A 20,319-nucleotide genomic window follows, 5' to 3' on the forward strand; every position below is an offset into this window, starting at 1 on the left:
AGAGTGCGGTTGAGTTACGTAAGGTGCTTAATTTGTTAAGCTCTTTAGGTGAAGGTTGATGAAGAGTTTAGTGTAAATATATTTAGTAATTTTTTTGCGGCTGTGCACACAACCCTGCAGTTGTTATGCAGGACTTCTTTGGCTCAGCAAACAAATGCTGACTACTAGTATGGCTACAGTTCAAATTCGTACCAGAAGTATTTAAGAAAGACTGCCAGCCCAACTTGCATTTCTCAAGTTTGAATTGCAAATCTGCAGCCACAAAAGATCTCTGGCTCTGCACTTTCTCCTGTTTCTCATCCACTGTTTTTCTTGCTAACTTCTGCCTCTCACTGCCCCCTCCACCCACCAGTCCACCCACTTAGAGGATCAGAGGGAAAATCATGTGTGTTAGCCTTTCCTTTTTTTTCCAGGACAGCATGGTGCTCTGGGATACAGCCAGCTGGAGAATGTAGCCTGCAGTTAACTCAAAGCAGCTAGTGACTAATACACACCTTTCCGGAGTTAAACTAAAATGTGTGTGTGTCAGTGTCACATACTGTCTGATACTGTTTCACAAGCCTGAGCTAGGGACCAGCCTCCAGTTATATTTGTAGTGAATTAAAATATGCATAATTAAACTGCTGATCGACGTATTGATGTGCCTGTTTGAATGTTTGCTTTCATCACAGTAATTGTGTTTTCTGCTCAACAGGCAAAACCCATATATGGAGGATGGTTGCTGCTGGCACCAGAGGGAACAAATTTTGACAATCCCTTACACAGATCCCGGGTAAGTGTTTCCTTTGCTGGACTTGAAGTTAAAATATACTGAGAATGAGGCGTATTTTTTGTTTCTCTTCACTTCTCTTTGATTTCTTTTTAATGTCTTTTTAATGAAGGGACTTAGGGTGGAGCTTCATGAAAACAAAATGGTAATCTTTGAAAGGAACAGCTTACCTATACTGTAGCTTCTGCTCATGCCAGGAGTCAAAAGGTGCAGAACTAACAGTTTTGAGTTGAACAGCTTTTAGTCTGAGATGGGTAACCTTTAGTATATTCGGGGAGCTCCAAGGGTGCTGGGGTAAGTTGACAGAAGGGACTTGGCTTGCCTAGCCCTTCCTTTGATTTTGTTATCCTTGCTGGCACTTATTTCACATCGAAACAAACAGGAGGTCTGGTTGTTGTGGCTCCTGTTGCTGTTTCATGGATTCGTGGGAGGCTTGGCCCACTATCACAAGAAGCCTCATTCTCAGGCAATAATGAGCCTAATATTGACTTTTATTTCACGAATCCTGCTCCCCTAGCATCATGTAATGGGAGCCGTGCTCTGTTGCACTGCTTCCTTTATCAGATCTCAGATTATACTGTGGTGGTGCATCCCGAAAGGAGTAGAGAGAATGTGGGGGAGGAGAGGGAAAAGTCCCAGTTCTCACAGCCACACTGATGGCTTCCATATGGGGTTTTGGGGAAAAGCACCTCTGGATCCTTCAACTCAAACTACTGTCAACAGTCTGCTGCTGCTTTGACATAATCACTAATGTGTTCTGTCTATTCTTACAATCAGCTTTTGACTGTGGGGGTGTAATTGGTGGCCTGTGCGTAGTGCTGAGGTGAGCAGGTTGGTCAAGTTTTGACTGACCAACAAGCAAATAACATAGAAAAAGAGCTGACACATTGGATGAGTCATGCTTTAGGACCTCTTTTCGTCTATTGTTCTGTTATGTCCATCAACAACACTGTAGAATTGATCTTTATGAGCTCCCTTTGAGCCACTTATCTCTCACCTTTTTTAATGGCCTCTGTTAATGGATATGACTGCAGTGTCCCTTTAACATCACCCATGAAGCCTATCAGGACCCCTATTGAGATCCTACAGTGGCTTTTAGGTAACAAAGCACCTCTCAATATTTCATGGATTGGGCTCAGTTGGAATTGGAGCACAGGATATTTAAGACTGAGACAAAACGGTGCATTAAGAGAGGAGGAGGGCAGTGGAGAGCTCATCTAGCTCCCAAGGAGGGAGATCAATGGAAATGGTTCCCATACTGTATCATTCACAGAGATATTGGCAAAATGCCTTTTTGACTAACAGAGGTGTGTGTGTATACATGTATCTTATAAACAGATCAGGGCATGGTGAATGTTGTCAGAAGTGTGATATTGTGTATCGCCATGCAAAGGTTCACCTACGTAGTTTTTGTTGTTATAGCCACATTCATCTGGGACATTAACAGGTGTTTTCATATCAGTGTTCTAGTTTGTCCTCATGCATTGGTGAAGAAAAACAAACTGAAAACTGGGTGATTGATTTTTGGCCTGAAGCATGACAATAAAATGTTTTCCAGCTAACTTGAAAACTCTCAGATGTGGTAGATGCTGAAACTGTGCCAAGAACTGGGTTGCCTCTGCATCACAACCATGTTGGTAATTCAAGATTTTCCCCTTTTTGTTTATGCAGAAATGGCAAAGGAGGTTCTTCATCCTTTACGAGCATGGCTTACTTCGCTATGCTCTGGACGAAATGGTGAGTGAAAGCTTTCCTCTTCTCAGCTGCTGTTTTTTTTTTTTTTTTGAAAAATCAAAATACATTTTTTTAATTTACTGTGATAATTTGAATAATAGTCTGGTGTCAAATACTAGACAAAAAAAAAAAAAACAGAACATAAATGATGCCACATGCCTGTGCTATGAAGGCTCACATTGTAAATTCTTGCATTCATCATTTACACAGCCTTATGTGGCACATTGACGTGCCATTCTCCCCACTTAACCCTTCTCTTTCTCCTATTTGAACAGTTTCCATCCACTAAACTCAAAATCGATTGTGCTTCTCTTTCTTTGTGCCAACGTGCTGTAAATGAAACTCAGCATACCATCTATCATTGAAAGGGAAGTGATTATGCCCTGTAGCTCCTGGAAGTGTTTTAATGTGAAACTGCTAGAGGAAGTGTTTGCATTGCATTGCCACCATACAACAACAGCAGCAGCAGCAGCAGCAGCAGCAGCAGCAGCAGCAGCAGCAGCAGCAGCAAACAGAACAGACCACATAACTTATTCCTGAAGGCTTATTACTGAAAAATAATGAACATAAAACTTGAGAAATTTTTTGTTTTTTAAGACTTCAAACATTGGTAGTGTTAACAGTTTAGGATGAATTATAGTTATTTTGTTAGAAGCATTTTGGTGTTTGTCTGAGGAATAGCTGGAGGGTGTGATGGGCTCTCTACCACTTGACCAGGCAGTCACCACATCACACCAGTGCTCTCTTACGTGTTTTGTCAATGTGTTAAACACTAAGCTAACTAGCACAGTGGTGTGAAAAGGAATGAAGTGACACCACATGGTACTGATGTGTGAAGCTGCGTGTGTTTGTTTTAAGTGGCAAACACGCTTATTATGCAAGAGCCCTGTGGTAACTTCCTGTTCTGAAAGAAAAACTGGAAAGACCACTGAACACCCGGAAGACTAATGGTTTTAGTGATCATGATTGGTGCCACCTGTTGAGTATCTATACAATCATTATGAAATTAAAAGGTAGACCAACTATCTCTCCACCTGAGTTCATGTTTTGGCAGGGTTTTTTTTTAAGACTATATAGTTTGTTGTTTTTTACAGCCGTATCATACTGCAGCACATGGCCAAGGTGAATATTGATTGACCCAAAGCAGTGCTCAACAGTTTTTTTTTTTTTTGTTATTTTTGGTCTAAATGTGGGATGTGCTTTGAAATGAGGTGAAAGCAGAAATAGTTGAAACAGCGCATGCTTTGTTGCTTTTGACCCTTTCATACTGTATGTGGCATTCTTTGGCAGAGGAGAGAGATGCTGAGAGGTTTTACGTAATAGAAGCAGCAGGAGCTACGATGCTGTGTAGATTTATTTTCTTTTCAGTGCCCTTTAGAGTCATTTCATTCACCCTATAGAAAGCTGCCACATGTTTAGACAGAGAGGCTGAGAATTTTATTGCGCTAAAGATGTGAAAAAAAAAAAATAAATAAATAAAGCACTTAATGCCTTCTTCAAACCAGAGCCAATGAATTGTATTTGTGGGGCACTGGTTGAGAATGATGACACCATAAGGACAGATGATGTGTTCACTGAAAGAGACAATGGAAAGAGGCGGATGTCCTCCATCCATTCATCGGCCTCTCTGGATGTCACTCTTCATCTTTTCATCTCTTCTCTGAATGCATGATCAAAAGAAGAGAGAGGTAGCAAGGGTCTGGAGCTGAAAATATCAAGTGACACTAAATATAGACTCTACTTGTCAAACCAAGCGTATTAGAATAATTGTTCTGTGTTGAATAAACAGCTGTACAATCTTGGCTAATTGGCGTAGATATTTGGCACTTGTTTTTTGTGGGCAGAAGCATTAATATTTGGACTGTCGAGTGGCATTATATTATTTTATAAATAGCAGTTAATGCCTTTTTCACTTTGTTATAGACAGTGGAAGTAAGAATATAAAATAGATTGTGTTCTTGAAATAGAGCATTTTGAGTGCGACTGATTTTAAAAAATTTTTTAATTTATTATTTTTTTAATTCCATGCCCATGATCAGAGACAAGTGGTGCCTGTGCTGCCTGTTATTGTTTTGTCTTTTGTAAGTGATCTCAGCTTTGCCATTATTACAACATTTCATTTCTGTGCAGTGATGCCAAAATTATAATCTAGACTTTATTGCGCCATTGATGTGCAGTTGGTAAATTGGCCATACTGGTTGATAGGGTTTTGAAATTTGATACACAACTATGTCTTGTATGCACGTTACATGCAGTTAAAATCTTCACCGGAAGTTGTTTCAGATGGCTACAATCAACATTAAATACAAGACATTAAGATCAGTTTAAATGCTGAATTGTTAATGACATCAGGTCAAATCTAAAGACTGCCAGCTTTTCGCCAGTATAACGTTGCTCCAGACCACATCAGAGCCCCCATCTGAGAGCACTGGTTGGGGTTGTAGATGAGGAGGTGCCCCTCTGTTTTCCTCTCGGCCTAGTTTTATGGGTCTTGTGTCTTTGGCTCTAACCAAACCCAGATGGGCTGCGGTCCCAACCTTCAGGATGTGGCACAGCTCTGGGGGAAAGGAATGGGTTAGTAAAGGCCTGGGAGAGCCATCGATTTGGGGTTGCCCACCTACAGTGAACACCCAACACTGCACACCACTGCCATTATTTTATGCTAAGGACAGCAGTGTCTATGAAGAGTCCTTATGTGCAAGAGACAAGTGGTAAAAATAAGAAAATGTAGCTGCGGTAAGAGCAAGATAAAGGGAAAATGTGTTCTGAGTGGAAGGATGGATAGGATGAAAACGCTGGCCTTCATGTAACCTGTGCTACCATGCAAGGCTAATGCGTTCGTGCAATTTTTGTGCATTGATCTTGGCATAGGTCTCTAAAAAGGGAGTTGAAATGTGTTGTACCCAAGCTAATAAACTGCATTTTAGCGCTATACATTTTATTAGCTGTGAATATGGAAATATGATACATTTACTCAAAAAGTCCACTGTCACTTCAGTCTCCAGTGTTTGCTGAATGCACAAGCTAGATTTTCCCAGGGCAACCCAATGCAGTTGTTTCAGCAGAGCGTTGCTAAGGCAACATGTTTTGTCCCTTTGTGCAGCAGTTGACCATGGCATGTGTAACATGGGACAGTTATTCTCTGTTTTGTAGAGAGCTCTGGCTGTCTCTGTCCTGACTGTATGGACACAGGACAGAACACTCTGGAAGCAAAACATGAGTGTGGGCTGAAGCTGTCTCTAGGCTCAGTCATATGGTGAGCAAGCCTTTCTACAGTAGCTGTAGAAAAAACACCAGACGCAGCATTGAAACAAATGTGTAAGGCCAGATTGGACAGAGTTAAAGTTTGTGCTGAGCTGCGCATGTTTCTGTGTGCGTGAATGCACCTGGGACCGAGGGTGCTTGAATGCAGAGGCAATGTCATGAACAGGTGTCGCAAGGTTCGAGAAACCTCAGTTTTAAACCGACTTCAGCTTCAGGAGTCATTGAACACCGTAGAAAGAAAGTGGTCCTTAAATCAATTACAGGTAAAGAAAAGAAGAATGAACAACATGAACACAGGGCACCCTAAGCTGTTCAAGCTGTTAAAGTGATGTGAGAAACACACATACACACAAAAAAATCCATTATCACCTCGTGGTTAGAGCAAGTACGTGGGTGTAAAGAACCCTCCAGCTCCACAAAGCCACCTTGATGACATCAGTGCGAGTTAAAATGATCAGCACCCACACTATAATAACTACTTCGCTAAGTGGTCCTAAATACCCCACACAACACCTAGCTCCCCTTGACCATGTGTTAACCTAACTGTAACCTATTCTTACTAATGTGCGCACACACTCTAAGACACACCCCTCATCATATGATCTAGGCTGATTTTTTTTTTTTTTTTTTTTTTTTTTTTTTTCAACTTTTCAGTGTCTCTGTTGTGGTCTCTGAGCTCACACTGAATCAAAGCCTCATTTTTTTATACATCCTTAAATTGCAAAGACTTTTGCATTGAAACTAATTACTGTTGATGGTGGATTGAATTCAATATATCCTCATTTCTTTGGAAGCCAATGCAGGGAAACAAGACCTCATGCTTGTCAGTTAATGTGTTTTAGTGCAAACTGAACAAGCACAGTATATCTGCATATATAATAAGGCTACCTATTGAGTTGCCGTATAGACAAAAACACTTGAATTGCATTTGGCGATGTTAGACTGTATTACTAGCAGTTGACTGGGTATCACAGCCATATCTCTTGTTATTCCAAGGAGAACATGATGTTCTAATGACGTTTCAGTTGTTGAAGTCATTCTCATTTCATCTTAGCTCAATTAATTTCCTGTGTTTACTGGAATTCAAATAGTGGACCCCTGCTTCATAGCGGTGTCCAAGAACTGAGAGAGTTTTGACAAACTTCCCTGCATTTCCCACACATTTGTACATTCTTTTAACTTGAGGCACACCATTCTGCCGCCTCTTTCCTGAATCTTTCAGACAGAACCATATACAAACTCAGCAAGTGTTTGCCCGCAGACTTGTAGGACCTTTTGACATGCAGAAACATGCACAAACCATCTCCCTTTTCTAGCCCTGTGAAACATGAACTTGAGGGCTATTTTTAACCAATTTTGACAAGCTTTTGTCTTGTGTTGGTTTGGGAATGAGGAGAGCTTTCCAGGGGATGGATGAGTGGGCAGGGCCTCTGAGCTGTGTTGTTGCCTCCAGGCACTCTGTGCAGGGAATAAGTGGAGGCTGACCACCCCACCCCATCAAATTAGGGATACTTATAGGGGGAGCTCCAGTCTTCCACTCACAGCAAGCCATGGGAAACAGAGTGGAGAGGGTAGTAAAGACTGCCTGGAGTACACAAGTTTGTCTTACAGCACAATATGGAGATATGCAAAGATGAATGATTTAGGATTGAAAGGCAGATTGGAGAGAGGCACATAATGTAGAGGAAAAAGGGTAAAAAATAAATGCTTTGTTGGACACAGCTCATGTTGATAAGACAGAGTAAACCCTCCGTACTGGATCATTGTGGATTGTTTACTAAACGTGGGTCCTGAGTGAGGCGTATGTTGGTTTTGTAGAGATATCGTGCGTGAGAGTCTCCTTTAACCCCTGCCCTTCCTTCCCCATGGTTCCAGTAGGAACTGATCTTCTGGAATGTAAACAGCCATGGATTACAGTGGGGTCACTGTTCCCATTGCACAAAGCCACAAAACCATGGGAACAGCCATTCATACAGCTTGTAATCATCAGGGTCTACAACACTGTAACTGCCACTCAACCTAATAGCAACCCAACATCCTGAAGCTGACGCCCTGTGTAGTGTATTTATAAAGAGCATTCCCTAGTTTTTTGTTTTCATTCACAGAAATGGGGAATTTTTGTGGATTCTTGTCAGTGTATTATCCCAGTTTGGAATTTCCAGTTCCCTATGGACTGCTGACCTAGACACTGTCATGTCTGCTGTTGGCCGGGGTAGGCTGACCACAATGAACTTCAGTGCGAGAGTGCAACACAAAAAGTATTATCATCTCCAGTTTTTGCAACCCCTGTGCAGTTATCACAACCAACCAGTCAGAGTGAAAAGTGCAGCGACGAATATGACTGGCTACCTGGGTGGCAGTCTACATCAACCCCAGCCCACCAAACATTTGACATTGACAAGGACTGCAGTGCATGGGGAATAAAATGATTGGTGATGCTGTTTAGAGAGTTCTCTGGGCTGATCCCTGTCTTCAGTGATGCATTAGGCTGCTGCATGAACACAAGATCCAGTGTGAACATGGGAGCCACTGCTTTCCTATAACGTTTTATCAGGAAAACAGGTGCTGTAATGTGGAAGTGTCATTGCAAATGCCATCAGAGAACATGTTGGGTTATTAATTGTAGCCTCATAACTTCAGACAGGATGACATTTAGCTTTTCTTTTTTTATGTCAAGGTAACTTGGGAAGGTCTTGTCTACCAAAACAGAGCACCATGTACAGTTGTTCAACCTCAGCCACCCGGTCAAATCCAAGCCAAGGATTTGTCCTTACTCTAAGTTTAAGTACATGATGGATGATTGACCTGTCACACCACACAACAAACTTCTAGAAAAACCAACTAGCAACCCAGCAACTGGGTTTTGTGCTCATACATCCCTGCTAAGGCTGATTCTTCTCCACCAGCTGACATTGATTGCTAATCAAAGGCCTTTTGTCCTCCAAGTGACCCAGTATGTCTACTTTCCAACTTTCAGAGTGCCTTGCTTTCTAAGGAGAGTTGAGTTTACTATTACCAGGAGGGTATGATTAAGCTAAAACCAGCGAAAGGTCTCATGGAGGATGGGCCAGGTTGTATTTTCACTTGATGAATGACCAATCTGGCTCTCTGCTGGTCTTTTGGCCTGACTTTCCAGTGTCCTCTTATCTGTGCTCTTTAGTTTTTGCCTTGGCTTTAGTCACCACATCAACCTGGATGTTGCTAAGATAAAAATCTTCACTTGTCCTCTGTTTGAATTATTCCATTTCTGTAGTCAGAAGTGCAGTAACGCTCTCTGGCTGAGGGCCAAGTCTTTAAACATTAAACTCTTGAGCTTGGCCTGAGTATGAGCCACTATTGTACATGGCACCACTTAGGTCACTTTTATTATCTTTTAAAAGTGCAATTAAGGCTTTGACTTTTATTAGTGTACAGACACACAGAGAACTGCCAGGAAACATGATCCAAGCTGATTTGAAACCAAACTTTAATTGCGGTTTTGTGCTTGTTCTAAGGATCAAATGTGAAGGACAGGGAGACATTTTCATGCTTTCTCACTCACAACCCCACTCCCATTTGCCATTTTGTGTGTGTGTGTGTGTGTGTGTGTGTGTGTGTGTGTGTGTGTGTGTGTGTGTGTGTGTGTGTGTGTGTGTGTGTGTGTGTGTGTGTGTGTGTGTGTGTGTGTGTGTGTGTGTGTGTGTGTGTGTGTGTGTGTGTGTGTGTGTGTGTGTGTGTGTTCCATAGCCAAAAGGCCTAATGAGTCTAAAAATAATGGCTGTCAAATTACACTTATTAAATTCAAATTACAGTCAATAAAACAGCATTGTTCTCCAGTATGCACACAGAACACCCAGAAAAGAGGACTAAGCTGTCCATCTTTGATTGGGTGAGCAGAAAGTGCTCCCATTGACATGTATTGACCTGGAAATGCATAACAAATTGGTGCAGGTCAGACCAAAATCCAAGGCACTTTGGAAAACACCTCACCTCAATAAGTAGGTTTTTGTCTCCCTTTTAACATATCAAAAATGACAACTTTTGCACTTTGCACAACATAATTTCTGGTTATAAGTGCCAAGATTCAACAAATGTAGGCTGTAAGCAAGAGGGAGACAACCCCTGGTCTATGATTATATTAGTGCTCACTGTTGCGTGAGCCTGTGGACAGGATCATTTCACACGGGGCACTAGGTCTATCAGCACTTTGAGCAAAATAGTACTATATTGCTCATAGCAAATGGTTTCTCATAAGGTATCAGTTTCTATTGATGTGGGATTCCAGTTGATGGAGAAGTTGGACTCTCTTTTCATTTTTTTCTTGGTGAATATGACTGCCATGTAGGGTCGAGCCAAATGCTTGATGGCGCTCCACTGTTGTGCCATGGTAAGGAATCCTTAAAAGGCTCCCTTTTTTTCAGGATGTCTTTTACCATCCTTCTCTTTTTACCCTCCTTCATTTTCTTGTTCTTTTTAATGATTTCCAGCTATTCATTATCCAGAGAAAGGCCGGCTCCAGGAGGCTTTGGGTAAACCAGTGTCCACTCTCACTTGCATGGTCCTCACTTTTACTTTCCCATTACTCAGTCCGATTCACTTTCCCTTCCTTTTACCTCCTCACTCTCTCTTATTCTGCCACTCTCTTGTATCTCTGTCTTTCATTCCAGTTCTCACTGGCCAATAAATCATTTGTGTTGGAGAGAGCAGCCAGCAGTATTGTGTAACTTCTCTCCCGTAAACCCTCCCTTGTCTATAAAGCCAAACACGGCCTGACGGACTGCTCGCTCAGTTTGTTCTAAACACTGGACCAGGACACTGACAAAAGGTTTCATTTAAAGCATCAGGGTGGGGGGTTAGCCAGCTCTGAGACAGGCACTAATAAAACGGTGGGGTAGGTGGGTAGGTGTCTGCATGTGTGATGGTGGGAGTGTAGGGACACTAAGAGGCATTTTCAGTGTAGACAGTGAAAATACTGCCATTGTGAGTTACCCACAGATACTGTAGCCTACCAGTATATTGACCTAATATTTGTCATTTAAATTGAGATATGACCACACGCTTAAGCTATAAATCTGTGAGGTTTTTAGGTTGTCAGGATGGATGGCAGAGTTGATTAGTTACTTCACTGCGGTTGGATGCAGTCCAGTTGTAAACTGGCCCGAGACTGGGTGTCTAATACACTGCTGCCTTGTGATGGTTTGCACAGCCACAGCTGCAGTTAAACGTCTTTCAGAGTTGTAACAGGTGCAGGTGTATTTGATGACCTTTAACCTTTCACCTCAGCTTGGCAACCTTCCAATCCAAACACCTGTTAAGGTCAGGGATCTACTGCCAAGATATTTTTAGAAAGAAAGAAAGTGCAGCCTTGGAATTGGGTCTGGCAATGTCTTACATGAAAACAATAGCAAGGGTAAATCATATATGTCATGGTAGATATATTTAGATAATACATATTAGACATAGACGTATTTCACATGCATGTGAAAATATCATCCAGTAAAAGCTCTTACTACCAATTCTGGGCCTTATTTCATCTGTAGGTCTTGCTTGTAAAATCCACATAACCTGCAACTTAAGAATTTTCTTGGCTTGTTGCTGATTGTTGTTGGGTGAACCACTCGCACTTTAATAACCCACTCCAGCTTCCTCAGGACCTGGCCCAAAATTCCCATTTCCATCAGCCATGGACTGGCCTGCCTCCAGCCTCAGCACCTAATCAGCTTAGTGCTCTCTCCTCTGTGCTTTTTCTTGGCTTTAAAGAGAAAGCAGCAGAAAATGCCCTCTCTACTTAAATAAACTGCAGTCCTTTTGAAATCTTAACTACTGCATGAAAAAATCTGAAAACGCATTGATATGTAATAAAGCATAAAACAGAGCAATCAACCAAGCCATCTTCTCTGTCTTCGTTAACTCTGGTCTGGTCTTGCACACAGTAACACAGTTTGTTCAACTAATACTTACACATCTTTGACAAGCTGGTTATCTGAAATAGGCTAAAGTATTACCAGACCTGAACCAGAGCACATACTGTAAATCTTGCATAGACATTATAATAAATGGATGGAGCCTTCAGGTCTGAAAAGTGAATTCATTGTGGAAGTGCCTTAAATCTTCTCAGTTGAATCTGATAATACTTCTTAAGTACTTACGAAATATTGTATGTAAATATTGTATGTAGCACTAATTATTAATTATTATTAGTCATACCAATGCTTGGTCATATTCATAGTCTTGTTTAATAATTATTGTTATTGTCTGGTTAAAGCATACCTTTGTTAAGTAAATACTGTTATATTTTTGAAAAGTGTTTGTTTCAACACAAAACAGCAAAAATAAAATCTGAGAATTTTGTGAAATGACTAAATGCTTTTGTAGAACAACATTTATCCTCAAAAAGAAAGAAATCCGGCAATAGTATTTCTTGGGGATTAGTACAGAAACTTGGATATTGCATTGGTATTAGTTGCGAAATGTTGAATGTTAACCAGTCGTAGGACACATTAAGAAGTCTGGAAGTGAATTTTTGTTTTGTTACCTGATGAATAAGCTCTTAGCCTCTAAAATGATGTGCTGTCAGCACAGGTTAACTGCTAACTGCAGACCTGGGCCTGTAGGAAGCTGCTCTTCAGCCTGGTGGAAAAACAGCTAGCTCCAAAACTGTGGTATTAGCTGAATTCCCAAAGGAACATTTTCCTATCCCTCCGCCATTTTCCCTTCCCTCCTGCCTGACGGGCTAATTTGCATTGACTTAGCAAGGCTTTGGCAGATTTGCAATCATTATCAAAGAGGTAGTTGGAGCCTGACTGCAAGTCTTACGTAATTGATTCATAGTGTAGGCTTGAGTGGCAGAAATGATCTTTTTGTTAATTATGTTAAAGGAATTGAAGATATTTCTGTGCCGCTTGTATTTTGAATAGTTTTTATTGGGACCCTGTGACTTAACAATAGCCACAGCATATAATGGGTGCCTATTCACCTTGGCCTACTTTCCAAAGTGCTGTGTCAGAGTACTGTATGGGACGCTGCAGTAATCCAGACACTGCTGTTTTGGCACATTGTGATCTTGGAGCAACTGTTTTTTTGCAGTGGAGACAAAAAGCTGATCCAAGAGCTGCACTACTGCTCAAGAAGTCAGTGAGTGAGTGCCTCTGTCTTTGAGTGAATATTAAGATGCTTGAAGAATAACTGGTTAATAATGGTGTTGTAAATTAAAATCAAATGTGCAGGGCATCCAGTCATAATCGTTACTGGCCTTGAAAGAAGAGCAGATGCAATGAGCTTAAATTGGTTTTAGTTGGGACCTCATTGTGGTATGTATTTGTGCATTCACTGCCAAGCCATCGAGGGATTTAGATAAGCCACACTTTGCTGCCTCCATGGTTCACTACACTGAGATATGTGACAAATTGCAAATGTTTCACAACATCTAATTTAGAGATGGCAAATAGCAACAAATATGCTGACTGTGCATGTGCAATAAATAGTTAGCTCGAGGGCTTGACGATATTGCCAAAAAATAATGTCTCAGCTTATTTCAAGCTTAACCAATTTGTCATTGTAAATATTTTTTACAGTCTAAAACAGCTAAAACATGATTGAAACATAATTTTTTTTAGAGCTTCATTTACAATACAGATTAGCAAGAATAACAAAAGTCCTCCACTACCTTCAAGGCTGTCATTGTTATGTATATTCAAAAAATACAGCAATGCACTGTCAATACTGAACAGCAGAGCACCAGCATCCACTTCAAAGGTCAGTTTCAGCACAGATAGAGCAAAGAAGGCCACACACTAATTTATCTGTGTCTGCTGTTTGCATTTCAAGGAGACATTAGCCTGATATCTGCAGACAGATGGCTAGCTAATGTTTGCTACCTAGCTGCAGGGACAGACTGAACAAGTGCACACTGCTCTGTTGATTCCTGTGGCATCACCTCTTGTAACCAGACATAATGCCTAGTCAACAAACACAAACACCACCTGGAGCCACAACAGTCCAGCAAACTGCAGCAGGTGCACGTATAGAGTTGCAAAGTGCTATTTTTGGGCGCCTCTGGTTCCAAAAGTCAAAGTCCCATAGCTCAATTTCTCCAATAGACAATGTTAGGTGACTCACAGTTGAAGTTCTGCTATGGCTTGGATCAGCGTAACACTCCCTGGTAAATCATCAGTACAAAAGATTACCAGTTGCATCAGAAAATAGTCATAGACATAAGTCTGTGCAATACTGTAAAAACTTTGAGATAGAACTTAACAATGACTCCAGAGATTCATTTCAGCAAGAAACACTGAGTTTAAAATGCTGTTATATGCACCGCTAATGGCGGGTTGAAGCTCAAGATTACTTTGTTGAAACTAAAGTGTGCATCTTGAAGCAATTCACCTTTTGGATTATATATGTTTCTCAGCCCTAGTTGGCACATACTATACAATCTAGAGCGAAGGATTAAAACAAGAACTGATAAGTGGAGCAAGCAGACATAACTGAGGTATCGTTCAACACATGTGAGGAGAAAAGGAAAACAAGGAAAGATGCAGCCTTTAGAATATTGGAGGGCGTTGGATAGTGAAGAAAGGAAAGTTACAAGTCTGGGAAACCACACACATTCACCATAATTCACCTCAGACAGTCTGAGTCTGAACAGCCAACGCAACATGACACAACTCGATCGCAGCACCTGTTTCTCCAGCCGGCCCATCTACTCTGTCACCACCCAGACATAGACTGACTGATTTCTCACACTGTCTGTCTGTTGCAATTCTTCATTTATTATTATTGTTACATGCATTGCATAAACATTGTGCTACTTCTACAAACTACTATAACGTTTCAATTGCAGTGCTGTATGCAGTAGGATAAGAAAATAATGTTTCATAGATAAATTATTTGATGTGATAACCACACACATGCATTGATTTATTCTACCCTGGAGTGGGAAACATCTGGTTCACGTAACTCCAGTACAGTTACGCCTGATTGACTGATAGCAAAATCCAAGCCTCCATTTGAAAAGAATCCTGCCACACTAGCAGAGAAAACGGTCTTCATCCTCCAACTCACCCTCATCTTCCTCCTCCTCTGCATTTGTCAAATGCTGGCCTCCTAACGCAGCATTCAGCCACCCACATCCTCTCACCATTCCCCATAATAAGAGCAGTGCTGCTACCACCCACAGTCCTCTATGAAATACCTGGTACAAATATGTGTGAAATGTGTGATGATTTAATGTTCTGTTCATTCTTGTCAGAATATTGTGTTAATGCAGTGCTCTTGCAGTTAGTCTTCACCGCAGGGCTATTGCCGTGTAACCAGGCATAGAGCTGATGCCTATGCTGTGGTATACATCTGAACGTCTTGAACGCATACCAGTGGAGTGAGGTGTATCTGAGAATGCCTGGAGGACTGTACTTGGCCCTGCAACAGAGATGTCAGATATCCACCATGTGGCTTTTTATAGAGCTTTATGTTTGTCTAAAGTACAGACAGGGGTTAGGGTTGGTATTATAACTGAGGCTAAGATAAATATCATGTGTGATTGCACTGTCTTAACATTGTCTCAGTATTGTGGTAAAATTATAGGACGGTCAGGACTCTGGGACAGTGATGATTGTAATCTTGTCCATGACCAATCTGTCAGCTCTGGTTCCTGGTTTGATTGCTATGTATATCTTTGTTTGTATGATTATTGTGGACTTAGGAAGGACAGAGAGAGACAGTTTGATATTCCTCTGTAGCAAGACTAGAGGTGACTCCATCTGTCTGGCACCTCAGGATATTTCCCCGCAGCTGGTTGTTGGCATGCTCACCTGTATCAAAAATGTGTGTTTACCTCTGTTGTCCTAAGTTGCTAAGGAAAGATTTATTGCATAATTGCTGTTATCGGTAATGAGCAGAGGATGTTGGACCCTGAAGAGACCTGATTTTAGGCCATGTTCATGAGTCAGGATGAAGCTGTGCCAGTTCATCAGCTTTTCTTTTGGCTTCCATATCTTTAATGATCAAAGTCAAGTGGCTTTGGATGCAGGGTGAAAGACATGGAGGCACTGAGGATCCTGCTGTTACATGTCTAAAGACGCGTAATGTAACTTAACGAGTGAAACGGTAGCATTTGAATTTGTCACCACCAAAGTTGGCAGACAAACTGGCACCTAATCCCACATAACAGATGTTGCCGATCAACTTACAGGTGTTCATAATTAACCTGATCGTTGAGCAATATTTTAGGTGTATTCATACTGTTAGAAAATGAATAAGATATTAACTGAATGTAATAAAAAAGATATTGCAATGTGTGACTCAGTCACATAGTTAAATGCCAGTTCATTCCCCCATGCTCGTCTTAACTGAATCAGTTCAACTACCCTCTTGCTTTCCATGACCAGAAATGAGTCTGTCAAACCCAAAAATGTTGATGGCAAAGGAAGAGAATTTGCTTCACAACCAAAAATGAAAGCTAGACCATCAGCCAGCTGCCAAAAGAAGCAAATATTTCTCTCGCTGTGTCATAAGGGAGAATGGGATGTTTTGCTAAGCTGCAGAATAGCCAAGAGTGAAGGAAGCCAAGGGTACAAAGGCATGCATGCATTCATGGGTCATACTAATTACCCTTTTCTAAACAGAGAGTTGGTTTCTAATGAACACTGTTGTAATGCTACATCTGGACAGAGATCAGAAGACTATGAATGCTATATGTAAAGGAGAGGAGCAAAGGGCCCAAACTATGCAGTGGACATGCATTTTAATTCAATGTTAAACATGGAAAGAACCTTTGAATAGAAAACTTTCTGGCTGCCCTGTTATATGTTGTTTTTAATGTTTAGTATCGGTAGTACTTCCTGTCTTCCCTGAGTGGGTAAACTGAGAATAGTGTTTCCATTCACTCCTATTACTGGCAAAAGAGATTTGAAACTGTATGTTATATGTGGCATGCCTCAGCAGTGTTCAAGTAGCTGTAGCTTTGTTTGTTTTTTAAAGATTTTAGAATTGTGCAGTACTTCCACCTGTTGGCTAAAACCAAATAAGATTAAATAAATTAATGTTTTGTGATTAATTAAATGAATATGTATGTTCTTGATGCAACAACTGACAATATTTCAATTTGATGTTTGCCATTCAATCTTGTGCTGAAGCAAAATTCCCTCCAGTCATCACAGACTGGCCTAGAGAAACCAGATCTTTTTCTGATTTGTCCCCGTCTCCCCTTGAGACTCTGCTCAATGACTCCCATCGAGACAGTATTCATATTATTGTCTGAACAACTTGAGGGACTAGAATAAGTTTATGCTGGCTTCATAATTTCCAAGCTCTGATCACAAAAGGACACTTGTTTGGGCCTCTTGTCTCTCAGTCATTTCCTTGTTGAGGGTTCAGGGGAGGAGTGGCTCTGTGGACTGTGGCGGCTGACAATCCCACATTGTGTGAACTGGTGCTGCTTCACAAAGGGCCCATTGTGGAGAGCGGTGGCCCGGGAGAGGGGACTGGGTCTAGGCTAGGTGACAGAGAGGTGTGGGTTCGGGGGGCCTGGGTCTGGGGGCTAGAGCAGCAATGGCTGGCCCACAGCAGTGATGTGTATTGGTGCTCAGCTGACACAGCGCTGGGGCAGAGGGTGCACACGTGTGAGAGGAGTCCCGTGCTGCTTGCCACACGGCTCAAGTGCAAAAAATATACTGTACTCTCACACAACCACCACCTACTTCATATAAGCACTCAAATCTCTGAGGTGAGCAGCTTTATGAAAATAGGGTTTTAATCAGGGCTGTTGTCAGTCTGATTTATTTTCCGTGTCCAAGAGAATCCGATGCCCTGATTATAAAAACTGGGGGCTTAAGCTGCTTGTACAACTGTTCCCAGAATTTGAAATATTTTGCTGTTTATCCTCCTCTGACTCCAGCCCAAGGACAAGCCCACATGCGTGGTGCACTCTAGATTTGTTTACTCAGACAGATGGCCTAGCAGTCCAAAGTCATAGTCCACAAAACCCCTTTTTTCCCTGCTGCACTGCTGTTCTCCTTGACTGCCAGCTTGAGACTTAATCTCCCTTTTTTCACCCCATATTGTTCCCACTCTCCATCCCCAAACCTCGTTCCTCTTGCCATGTCTGAGAGTGACAGGGCTCTCAGGTCAAGCTGACGCCAGTCTCTCTGTCCAGTCTGAAGCAGGCCTAGACCCTCGCCCAGCTGTCCTAAGGTCTGTTTGTCCGTCTGTCTGTCAAGCCCGGCTGTTGCCCCGGCCTCTCACCTTGGTGTCAAGAGCCCTTCGGTGATGGAACGTTCTTAAGCCACAGGCATAAGAAGTTGAACCAAAATATAATGGCCAACAGAGTCGCTGCCTCTGTGGCACTGTTGTTTTACCAGTGGTACATGAGAGAAGTTATTTCACACTGCTTCAGATTGTTCTCTCACTCTTAGCCTAGTTAGACCAACCTGCTATTTTCCTTGTTCCAATTTGCTGTGCCAAATTTTGACTCTGTTATTCATTACAAAATAGACAGCAGTAAAAGAGCCGAGACTGAAAGTGACATTTACCAGTGACGAAATGAACAGAGCCTCTCATCTGCCGTCAGGGTGGGATTACCACAAACTGTTAACTGTTGACTTCTCCGGCCACATTAGAGGCCATCCATAGGCTTCAATTGCTGACAGCCTATGGTTATGCTGCACAAGTTTGGTCCTTTAGTTAGATTTATGTGGTCACTAGCTAACGTGAATGTGATACCTTTTAATTTTGTTCCCAGCTCTATCTCCTAATATATTCTGATTTACTGATGGGCTGTAATTTTTTATCTGTGGCCACCTGGTACTTGGAACTGCTGCGGTATTTTTGCATCTATAATTCTGCCTGTGTGTTTAGTGCAGTGAAAGAAGGGCCCAAAAGCTACCCATGTCCAGTGTGCTTAGTTATGCAGTACTCATTTACTTCAATGAACAAATAAAATCCCTCAGTGAACATAAGATTATCAAGGCTTTTTCTATTGCTGGCATAAGTCATGTGGAGGTCAGGTTAAGCATAAGTTAGTTTTCTGAACTAGTAATATCTGTGGTAATGTGTGTGAAAATATTTGCCATCTTAAGGAACTGTCTTTTAAAGAATGCAACTGCACAAGAGTTTTACTGGCTAATGTACTTAGAAAATCATTTTTTAATCTTGTCAGCTGTATTTCTAGCACAACATGTTCACTCATAGCAATGCAGAGCAGTGGACTATAAATAGATTATCTTATCTGTTCCAAGTTGGGCTAGCGTGTCTCATTCATTGTAAATGAGCCGTGCCTACACACAAAGCCGCTGTGTACTCACATAAACCTGCATATGAAACCTTAAGTCATTGTACACAAAGTGGTGTAATTGTGCAAGTCCAGTGGTCATGTTATTTATGGCTGACAGATGGCATCCATGTCAGCGTGCATAGTTGGGTTTACACCTCACAGCCAGGCATCAGACAGATTAAACTCAAAACCGCTCAGTGAACCCATGAACTTGGACCGTTTATAAATGGCACAGGCACTCCTTTTCACAGGTCCTTTCAGGCCCTGTCTAGTGATACAATATACAACGTGGCCATGTAGATTGGGGCCGAAATTGTGATTCACATTGGAGCAGATGAGTGTGAATAATCTTGATGTAAAACAGTTTAGTTCATTTGTAAAAAATGGAAATGGGTATGATTTAATGTCTTTTTGTATGCTCTTCATTCTAGATACCACCCCTTTTTAAACTTGTTAAACAATATGCCAACTTCTTTAACAACTACTTAAAATGCATTATTATTACTAATTATGGACTTGAGGCTGGATAGGGTGGCAACTATTAACCAAATGCAATAATGTTGTGCTGAGTCCATCAGAGTTGTGAACAACTACCTAATTTCCCCATCTTAAAATCACCCTAATTATTGCTGCAGTGTTACTTTCTTATGCAAATAGAGTAAGAAGCTGCATCTGTGACGCAGTTCGGTAATTACTGTCTTTGAATGCTGAAATCCGTATCACAAGAAACAAAAAATATCACAGTGAGCCCTAACAAGAACATTTGCTTACGCACAGAATGCCATACAGTGTGTGGCATGCCAAGCCTGGCATGCGAATTGATGATGGGCTGGATTGTGTGAAAAGACGGACCATGTGGAGAGATCTGTGGGCATGTCTGTTCACTTCCACATTTAACACTTTATGCATGTGTCTCTGTTGTGTCCTACAGCCCAGCACTCTACCCCAGGGTACAATCAATATGAACCAGTGCTCTGACGTCATCGATGGAGAGTCCAGGACGGGTCAGAAGAACTCGCTGTGCATCCTGACCCCTGACAAAGAGCACTTCATACGAGCTGAGTGTAAAGAAATTATCAACGGGTAAGACATACTAACCTGTGAATGTAGACAATCTACCATTCCTTTATGGTGTGTGGGCTATATATGGCAATATCTGTTGTAAGGATGTGATGTTAAATAACTGTGGCCTTAGGTGGGCGGTATGATTTGATGTGTTGCTCTCTTCTTTGGTTTGAGTGGATAGAGATGACAGAGACTTGGACAAGGGAGAATAATTGTACGCAACTGCGTCTACTGCCAAAAC

General features: G+C 41.6%; 1 protein-coding gene across 11 annotated transcripts in view; it reads left to right on the plus strand.

Moving 5' to 3' along the window:
* Positions 1-20,319, plus strand: part of LOC139350195 (protein outspread) — a 47,534-nt gene that overhangs the window by 2,530 nt on the left and 24,685 nt on the right. For all 11 annotated transcript variants that reach the window (XR_011603490.1, XR_011603491.1, XM_070991406.1 and 8 more), the window contains exons 2-4: positions 695-772; positions 2,441-2,506; positions 19,945-20,096. Coding sequence is in view for 9 of the 11 variants with exons in the window: in XM_070991406.1 (XP_070847507.1) it covers positions 695-772; positions 2,441-2,506; positions 19,945-20,096 (296 nt within the window). In the remaining 2 variants the exon portion in view is untranslated. The remainder of the gene's footprint in view (positions 1-694; positions 773-2,440; positions 2,507-19,944; positions 20,097-20,319) is intronic.

This window comes from Chaetodon trifascialis, chromosome 21, assembly GCF_039877785.1.
Source record: "Chaetodon trifascialis isolate fChaTrf1 chromosome 21, fChaTrf1.hap1, whole genome shotgun sequence".
Lineage (NCBI taxonomy): Eukaryota > Metazoa > Chordata > Actinopteri > Chaetodontiformes > Chaetodontidae > Chaetodon > Chaetodon trifascialis.